Source organism: Symsagittifera roscoffensis, chromosome 1, assembly GCF_963678635.1.
Source record: "Symsagittifera roscoffensis chromosome 1, txSymRosc1.1, whole genome shotgun sequence".
In the NCBI taxonomy this organism is placed as follows: Eukaryota; Metazoa; Xenacoelomorpha; order Acoela; family Convolutidae; genus Symsagittifera; species Symsagittifera roscoffensis.
In genome coordinates, this window is record NC_087062.1 from 69,513,313 (window position 1) to 69,523,511 (window position 10,199).

General features: G+C 35.7%; 1 protein-coding gene across 1 annotated transcript in view; it reads left to right on the plus strand.

The window, feature by feature from the left end:
- Positions 1-6,191, plus strand: part of LOC134848268 (uncharacterized) — a gene marked incomplete in the record, with an annotated part of 8,221 nt that extends 2,030 nt beyond the window's left edge. The window contains 4 exon segments of the mRNA XM_063865657.1: positions 1-87; positions 1,904-2,024; positions 2,597-2,653; positions 5,731-6,191. Coding sequence (XP_063721727.1) covers positions 1-87; positions 1,904-2,024; positions 2,597-2,653; positions 5,731-6,028 — 563 coding nt within the window.
- Between the last annotated feature and the right edge of the window lie 4,008 nt (positions 6,192-10,199).

Sequence of the window (10,199 nt, forward strand, 5' to 3'; positions counted from 1 at the left end):
ACTCCAGCTACATTTTGGAAGTGCAGCCATCCTTGTTTGGCGAAAGGATGCCATATACTGTCACGCAGGAATTCTATACACTTCCAAGTACATTAATTATTTAAGTTAACTGGATTATATAGCAGAATTATTGGGAAACGTTTCCGTCACTAATTTCTAAATTTTTTTCGATAATTAAAAAAAGGTTGTTTTGGAATTCACAAAAAATTTTCTTGTTTCTGTTTGATAAAAACAGGTATTATGAAATGTATGGGATCGGATTTTTTTTATTAAATCATTTTTTTGAGACGATTTGGAAAAATCTTCCACTTTTTTCAAAAAATTAGTTTTTCTCAAAAACTACTCTATCGATTTTCAAAAAAGTGGTACCAATGGAAATTCCGCCCACTCTCCTGTGTGCCTGCATAATCCGCTAGTCTATATTTTTACCTTACCCCACTTTTTAGAGCCTTCGAAAAAGTGTGTGGGGGAGTTTTGGCCCAAATTTTTGGATTTTTTTACGTTTTCTCAAAAACTACCCGCATCTTGGATTTTGGGTTCAACGGATTAGAACAGGTTGTGGGAAACGCCCCTGCATAAGCGGCTACGTCCAATTTTTTAGGCACAAAAAGTTATGGCCCTCAGGTAAATCAAGTTTTCGATTTTTGACTATTTTTTGATACTTTTTCTCAAAAACTACTCTATCGATTTTCAAAAAAAGTGGTACCAATGGAAATTCCGCCTACTCTCCTGTGTGCCTGCATAATCCGCTAGTCTATTTTACCTTACCCCACTTTTTACAGCCTTCGAAAAAGTGTGTGGGGGAATTTTGACCCAAATTTTTGGATTTTTTTACATTTTCTCAAAAACTACCCGCATCTGAGATTTTCGGTTCAACGGATTAGAACAGTTTGTGGGAAACGCCCCTGCATAAGTGGTTACGTCCAATTTTTTTGGCACAAAAAATGATGGCCCTCAGAAAAGTCAAGTTTTCGATTTTTTGACTAATTTTGAAACTTTTTCACAAAAACTAACCTCCCAAATCTGAGATTTTAAATTCAAAAGGTAGAACGGGTTGTGAGAAGTTTTTTTGCATAGAAAATTACGCGCAATTTTTTGTACAAAAAATTAAGACTCTCCAAAAAATCAAATTTTTGATTTTTTGACCGTTTTTTTGAAACTTTTTGACTTTTCTCATAAATTACCCTTCCAAATCTGAGATTTTGGTTTCAATGGGTAGAACGGTTTCTGCAAAAGTCATCACCCTCAGAAATGTCAATTTTTAGATTTTTGACCGTTTTTTTTAAACTTTTTGACTTTTCTCGAAAACAGCTCAATCTGATATCAAGGGTTTAATCGAGGCAACAGGAGATGCTATGTCTTAAAATTTGTACAAAAAAAATACGTCTCTCGGAAAACTCCAAAATCCCAAAAATTTTTACTCATATTTTAATAGAGCAACAACTAAGGTTTCGGGTGAAGCTCAAATTATAAATTTTTGAAATAACCTATTTCATTTCGCATCAGTACAACAAAATCAAAACTATCAAACAGGTATTTCCGGCTTTAGCTGGGCCTCTAGTTTTTGTTTTGGATTCCACAAAGGGAGAACAAGCTCTATCATAATCTTGTCACGACAAATAAAAGAATCAGTGTCCTTTTCCATGAGTTCACTTAGAATTTTTGATAGATTTTTGAATATGCAAAAGTTTGAATGCGCATTTGAAAAATATTGTGGTAAAATAGTAGCAAAGGGGGACCTTTGCACGGTCAGGGCATCGATTATCTGAGGGGGTCGAGTATTCCCACCCTCCTACATCCGCTACTGGTTGTACATCTGTCTTCTTCAGCACTCAACGTTTTGCAAAAATAAATAAATAAATGTGAATGCACAAAGTTTTAAAGATGTTTTTCTGTTTCGCAGAAGAAATTTCAAACGAGGATAAAATTTCACTTCTGGTCATCATCGTCATTGTGTCTGTGGCAGTTGTAGCCCTGCTTGTTGTCGCAATCGTGGCATTTTGTGCTGTTCGTTCCTGCAACAGGTAAATTTTGCTGTCGTTTGCTGGTTATATTATGGGGTTTTCCGGCTAGCAAAAGCTGCAAGTAATTTTTAACCAGGTTCTATGTAAAGAGCTTGTGGATAAATCGCGAAAAAATCGTCTTTATCGTCCTATTATCAAGAACAGCATAATTGGAATAGCATAATCATGAACAGCATAACAGAATTGAAGATTATTTTCTCGAATAATCTCTTCGAAACATTTCTTGCGTGGTGTGAAATCTATTAAAAAGACTAAGTTGGGCTTTTCAAGAGATTATTTTTATATGAACCTCTTTCGCTTCTAACTTCTAAAATAAATACCAGCTAAAACTGGTACTTTATCCTGCGAATTGTGCAAAACTAATCAATAAAACTTTCATGCTTTTCGTTTGAATAATTGGTACCAAAACTGCAGGCTATTCTCAAGGCAAAATTTTCGGATGCGATTCGATTTCCAGCCAATCCCATTCGTTTTTAAACTGATTTTTGATTGCATGAAACAGTTTTCTGTATTCTATTGAGCAGTGACAAGCATGTCTTTTTTGCATCCTGTGACTCGATTTTCTGTTCAAGTGGTAACACCAAGGCCCAGGAAACCCAAAAAGCGGAATACGACAACCCAATCTTCCCGTGAGTAAAAAATTGTCCTTTTAAATGACACATTTTGTTCACTCTATTTTGCTATTCTGTATGCAAGCTCGATGTCTCGATTGGGACCTACTTAACAATTGCCCTTTCGAGAAAAGGATGGGATTGCTAAATGGATTAAACTGTTGATTTTTCGACCAATCAGAAAGCAGAAAAATTAGAATTCTCAACAGAAAGGCTTAGTGCTAATTTATGTAACTTATTTATTGGGTTTTAGATTCTTCAGAAGATACTATAGAGGGAATCCTCAATTTTTCAAAAATATTAGGCAATCAAGATTACAAACCCGGATACAATAATGCATTTTTAAAGTCGATGACCGTGATGAAGACTCTTATATGGTTCATGATGATTTTTGTTCCAGGAAAAGCCATAAAAATGTTCACTCTCAAAGTTGATTTTTCTTGTTTTTTATCCTTTGCTTTGGCGTTTTCAAGTTCAGTTCAATTCAATTCAATTCCTGGGACATTTAAAAGGAAAGCAAACTCCACTATCGATCAACGAGATATAAAGCTCACGAAAAACAGGATCGACTTCTAATTTCAAAAGCAGATTTCAATTATCAGATTTTCCAGAGGATTCAAAGCTTCTTTTATTGATCCAGTTGTGTCAGATTGAGTTATTTTATCAAAAAACCGTCAATTACAATTGTTTTTTTTTAAAAACCAAAGAGCTTAAAGGCGATAGAATTTCTACTTTGAAATTCGAAAACTGAAGTTTCTCAAAAAATAAATCTGTTTTGTTTTGTTTCCATGCCATTACGAGGCCAAAATGTTCACTAGATAGGCGCAAAATTGGTGTTTGTATGTCAGTGAAATCCAGAGACAAGTCTTTAAGCTTGTTCCAAAATGTAAGAGTATCCCAGTGACATAAAGTCCATAAATTCCGCGTACAAAAAAAATCCTTTACATATATTTTGTTGGCACTTTTGTTTTGTCAAGTAGTCCATAAAAAGCGACTTTAGGTAGTTGTTCTGGATTCCACAACTGTGATCGGATTCGCCAAAAAATGCTTGGATCGCAAGCGTAAATGGAATCCGCAAAAACTGTAAAAGGAACCCGCATTAAACAGAACTAAACCAGTTCTTGCGTATGAACAATTTAAAGCTAGAGCTTAAGTTTTTATTTAGCGGATGCCGAACTTAATAGATGGACTTAACCATGTTCAGTAGAAACCACGAACAATTTTTGAATTGTTTTGCAACTGAAATTGCCGATGTGATCGTTTTTCGGGAATCTTTAATTGGGAAACACATTGTTGATATATAGCCGAATTAAGATAAATTCCTAGTTGATCAACATGTAAACGTGAGAAAGTCAAATTGTACAGAAATAAGTAAAATGATTTTCTGTTTTAATTTCACAAACTTCGTTAAAGTCAATAATTAAACGGTTATAATTGCCCGCATGGTTACAGTTTGCCCGGCTATAGTGCCTTGTAGAAATGAGTCACAACACACATCAAACTATTGATTCAGCAACTCCTTATTTGGGATGTGCGAGTTTTGGTTGACTTGATATTATGTTCGTTTTGATCAATTTGTTCTGTTTTTTTTTTCTAAAATCTGACTTACATGTGTAGCATTAGCTGCATAAACAATAATCGTTTCCAACTGTTATGGATCTAATCTCTGATCTCCTAATCACTTTTGAGTTTGAAAAAGAACAAGACTGCTCGTATCAGGGCGAAGCCCTGAATGTTCCGACTGCCCTTTAAGGTTTATGGAGCAGTAATAACTTTATAAAATTCAATGAAATAAAACGAAATGAAAAAAAAAATTTTCGTAAATTTAAAATTTTTTAAATGAAAATCATCCCCCCACACGCCATATAAAGTACAAAAGGATAATTTTCGCTCCTTGTAACAAACCAGTTATGGCAAAAAAGCTTCTTTCAACCAATTTGAAACGATTTCTAAGACGGATTAACTCTCCTCTTACGCGTTAATAGCGCGAAATATATCGCGCGTTAATTGTCCCAAATTGGCCAAAAAGCCAATATTTAAACCCCAATAAGTTTACAAAAAATGATCACAGGTGAAATAATTTTTCAAATTTGAGCTCAAGACAACAATACCTTTCGAATGATATAAAAAAATTCCGTCAAAAATTGCTAGTTAAAAAGTCGAAATTTGTCTGAAGAAAGAAACCCACCCGAGCACAAATATTCCGTTACTTTCGTATCGAAAGTGGGAACAATAAGAATTTTGCATAAGTTTAAATTGAAGATTTTACGATGAAGGCAAGCTAAAATGAAAGATAGGTTGTTATGAATAATTTATGAATTGGCCTATTTTAGTTGGTTTCTTTCTTCAATGGTTTTAGATTGGAGAGGTGTTTTTTCCTTTGGTATTCATTATTTCACTACATGGAATTTAACTGGTGGGTTTGAACTGGATTAAAGCAGACTGAAGCTTAAGCAGTAATTGAAGTTAAACTGTTGATAGTAAAAAAGCTTGGTTAAAAAAGCTTGGAAGAAAAAACCGTGGTTGACCTGCAAAAAAATAAGATTCCAATTGGATTGTCAAATAATTATGTTTTTTTTTTGGATTCCGCTAACAATATGCGCAATCCGCTTAAATTTGCAGATTTCGCTTCCAGTTCCAATACGCATATTATGTGATTTGTGCGGGGAGTCCACAAACTGTTCCGGATTCCACAATGTTTGTCGCTGATTTGGCAAAATCGGCTATTTTGTAGCAGCTTTTAGCAAAACAGTGTTTTAATTATTTTTTCATGGAATCCAAAACAGCAGATCAAAGACGAAAAGCAAGTCGCTGATTCCGCTACAAACTTGTTTTTGGCCTGTTTGTTCTCGTAATGGCGTTCATTGTCTGTCGGCTATGTTTGTCTTCTAAAAACGCCTTTTTGCTGCAATTTTTGGATTGTTTAAGTCACAAAAAATAGGCTACTGGTAACACGAGAATTTTTCATGGAAGTTTGAAGACAAAAACAGACTTGTTCACGTTTTTTTGTACTTGTTCACGTTGTTTTCGCTGCACGACTGTTGGCTGTTTAATACATCCTCATTGAATTGTCATTAGTCAGAATGTCTCTTTAGAAATAACGATTACGCAGAACCAATGGGAGACCAACAAGCGGATTTTGTCGAAAACCCCTACAACGAGTACAGGCCCACTGGAAACTTCGAAGAGCCAGTTGTTTTTGACCAAGTGATGTCTGGCGATCCTATGGGCTGTATCGAGATGGGAAAGTTTGTTTCGACGACTTCGGAAACCCCTACCAGGGAGTGGTCGAAGGCGGGAGAAACCTCGGCACCTAATCAATACGTAGAGACGGGGACTTTGGAAATAGAATATACTGGTCAACTGCCTTATATCGACCAAACTTCTAATTGATTTTAGATGATGATGGATTGAAACAAAAAAACTGACATATATCAAATACAAAAAATTTGCTTGAAACTGCTGATACATCTTTGCACTAATTACAACAAGTCTGCTCATATCAAGTCGAAGCCCTGAATGTTCCGACTGTCTTTTAAGGTCTATGGAGCAGTAATAACATGAAAAATTTATATGTAATAAAATAAAATATTTTTTTTCTAAACTCGAGATTTTCTGAGAAAATCATTCCCCCACACGCCATTTAAAGTACAAAGTGATAGATTTAGCTCCTTTTAACAAACCAATGATGGCAAATAAGCTTCCTTGAACCAATTTGGAACGACTTTGAAGACCAACCGATTAAATCTCTGCTTTTGCGTTAATAGCGCGAAATAAATCGCGCGTTAATTGTCCCAAATTGGCCAAAATGACCAACTTTAAACCCCCATAACTTTACAAAAAATGGTCACAGATGAAATATGTTTTCAAATTTAAGCTCAGGACAACAATACTTTTTGAATGATTGTGACATTCGACCAGAATGGCCAAAATGCAGTCTCTGCAGAATTCGGTATTTTAGCAGCAAGCCTTCCGAATTGGCGATTTAGAACGGATAAGGATGTTATTTGAACGATTAGCCAAACGGTGAAGGCTAGAAGATTCTGGAATTCTAATTTTTAAAAATTCGAATTATGACGTCATATTTCTGAGAAACGTCAGAAACGGCCATTTTTAGCTAAAAGAGCAAGAAAAAACAGAACAACTTTTATCTGCGATTACGAACAGTACGAAATCGAGACTAAAAAACTACAACGAACTACCGAACAGCAGAGGACGTTCCGAGTTGCAACTATTGTGCTGTTACAATAGTTGCAAGGCCGTTGCGAGCAACGGTGAAGGGTAAAACCCAGCCTTCCGAGTTATTGTGAACTGGATATTAAGAAGCTTGATTCACCGGATTCAAGAATCCGGAAGGGTCTCGGGACGTGGACTTTTATGAACTTATATTGAATTTTAGCATCCGTCATGTCCTGACTTGAATTTAATTAAGATCTTAATTCGTTTTGACAAGAATGAGGAGCTAGAAGTAGGGGGGAAAGGGTTGATCCGTCTTCGATGGAGATGATGATTTTTATCTACTGAACAAAAACAATAGTAATATAATAAGTAGTAGCCCTGTTTTTAGGAGTGACCTCGTGGTCTGGGGATACTGAGACCCAGCCATGAGCTCACTATTTTTGCATGTAATCTAGTTAATTTGAGCGTTCTGGTCGAAGCCGGAGAACAGTAACGTTTTTGTCAGCCTGATGTAAGAAAGACCACCGAAAAGTACTGGCTTGGTAGAGACGGTGAAAAACATGCAAAGCTCTGTTTAGACGCTAGCCAGTCGTCTTAAGACTTAGTTTTGTTATCCGTCGATATGTATCTTCCGGGCGAATGTTACAGATAACAAAAATTCCGTAAAAAATGGCTCGTTCAAAAGTCGAACTTTGTCTGAAGAAAAAAAACCCACCCGAGCACAAATGTTCCGTTACTTTCGTTAAGAAAGTCGGAACAATAATTTGCAGACAAAACCATTTAAAAAATTTTTAGCTTGCTTTGATAAAACTTTTTGTAATATGGCTTTTTTCCCGGAAATTAGAGATAAACTCTGTATTAAACGATCAAGATTAGAATTTGGTCAGAAAAATTGGCGGACAATCAAAACCGCACTGAGAGCTCTGCGACTCATCACGGCGCATTTTCATACTATATCACTTTGAATCACACACTCTCAAGTTTTCTAAGAGCACATTTGGCGTCTTAATGAAATTCATATAGTGGGATCCTCTGTTGTGCTTTTCTAATCGGGAAATTGCAAAAGGTTAGAGTTCAAAATGTTAATGGCACGTCGTTTCAATGCTTTTAATGAGTCGATGAAAGTAGTTTGGACTGTTATATAGGTCGAGATGATTTTTTTCTTTTTTTTTCAGGAAAACACTAACAAACTTTTCGGGCTCAAAATCAAAATTTACTTAATTGTCCAGTTTTCTCAAACTAAGTTAATTTTGTCAAAACAGTGTCAATGAAAAATTGCTCCTAAAATTTGATGAGCTCTAAGACCATCTATTTTTTTCTTTGACATTGGAAAAACAAGTTAGTATTTTTGTCTGTCAACTTGCAATCATTGACTCCTTTACTGTATGTTGGCCAAGTTTTTTTCATAGAAATTGGTGAAAAAGTATGGCTATTAAAACAATGAACAAATGAATTTTGTTATGCAAGTTATGAGGCTGTCTATTTTGCCGCTTTTTCCAGCAAAAGTCTCGATTGAGGTCGAACACCGGTGATATCTAAAATTTTTATCTTTTGCACGATTTCCTCTGACTTCACAAAGAAAAAATTATCAAAAGCAATTACTCGCAGCACTTTAAAAAGACGACAATTATCATCATCGTCGTCAGCAAGATGACAGTTTGCGTTGACCAAGCGTCACTTCGTAGCGAACTGAAAATTAGCAGCATGTTTGCCAAAATGTTGGATTGTAGCAAACGGAGCAGACTCAGTTTGTTTTACGGTGCTTTTCGGGGCACAGTAGCGAGTGAACAAATATTAAATTAACTATGAGACAACAAATGTTAAATATGATGAATGTAATTATTATTTGATTGATTAGGTATCAAATTAAAACATATTTACACTAATGAAAATGTTGATAGCTGCATCTAGAACATCTTCGCTTTGACACCTCTTTTAATGAATTAATTGAAAATTTTTCCATTTGATGGCACCAATGTTTTTCAATTGTTTCGATTATCGATGAAAGTTGGGAATATATATGCTGGGGCAGGGGCGGATCTAGGATTTTCTCGAGGGGGCGGATTTTCAAAAATTTTTTGGAAATTTTGACGACCTTTTTTTTTACGTCGGCCAAATTGATTTTTCGAGCTCTCCCAAAGCACTGTTTTGCCCCTATTTGGGCTAAATTTTCTGCCGAAAAAAAACAGTCAAAAAAGAAGCCGTTTTTGGTCACTTTTTGAAACATTTTGACAAAAAATCGCGTTTTTTTGGCGCGCGCTCCCCCTCAAAGTTAGTATATATTGGCTCCGGAGGCGCCTTTATAAAAATTTTAGGGTCGGTCGGCCAAAAATGGATTTCTGAAAAAGTATCAAAGGGGGGACTCTTTGGGTCGGCAGGTGGTCGAATCCCTGAAGGGGGCGTCCGCCCCACCGCCCCCTCCTAAAGCCGCCCTGTGCTGGGGTGGGTTTGTTTTTTGAGCCCAAAATCTAAAATAAGTTTTCAGAGAGGGCATCGAAACTCAAGTATAATCTACTTCAACGAACGTGACCTGGGTGCCGGACATCAAGCCGACGGGACTTTCAGCCGAACTAAAATTAGGGACTTCAAGCCGAATAGTTACTTATAAAGACGTAAAGTATGATTAGTTTTAAAATTTTTTTGAAGATTTTCTTAATTTCATGATCTTTCTTTATTAGTTATTGGCGTTTTCATAAAATTTAAGCCTCCAAATGATGTTTCGGAAAGTTGAAAAGTAAACCATGGTAGAAGGCATTTTTCATGCTAATAATTTATGCAATTCAAAAACCGGCTGATTTTCTTAACGGATGCCAATCAAAAATGGTGCATTGTCATGAATAACGCTTATTATGGACCAAACTTGCCGAAAATTTTGAAAAGAAACGTTTTAAAAATGACAAAATAGTGTTTTGTGGTGCCTGTAAAGTTTCAATTTCGTCTTAAAGTCCATTCGGCTTGAAGTTCCGTCGGCTTGTTGTCCTAGAACCCGTGATCTATGTGTTTTAACGCTATGTACTACCTTAAATGAATTTTGAGGGTGGCCAGTCAATAAGCAGAATGGTCTAAGAGTAGAATGGGTGCAAGAGCAGAAAAACAGAAAAATATCAGTTTTTGTAAGCTAATCGGTAAATCCAGTATCAGAAATGTCAATAATCCCAAAGCAACAAACATTTTATGCATAATGCGAGTAATTTATCCATAATTTAAAAAAATAAAAATATTCAAACACTTCATGAAGTTAGTCAATTCAATGCATAATTTATTCGCTTTCTTGGTATTTTTTGACGATTTTAATAATTGTTTTATCAATTAGCCCGTATAAAATATTAGAAGTCAAAATTTTTCAGTTTTTCTGCTCTTGGACCCATTCTGCAATTGGACCATT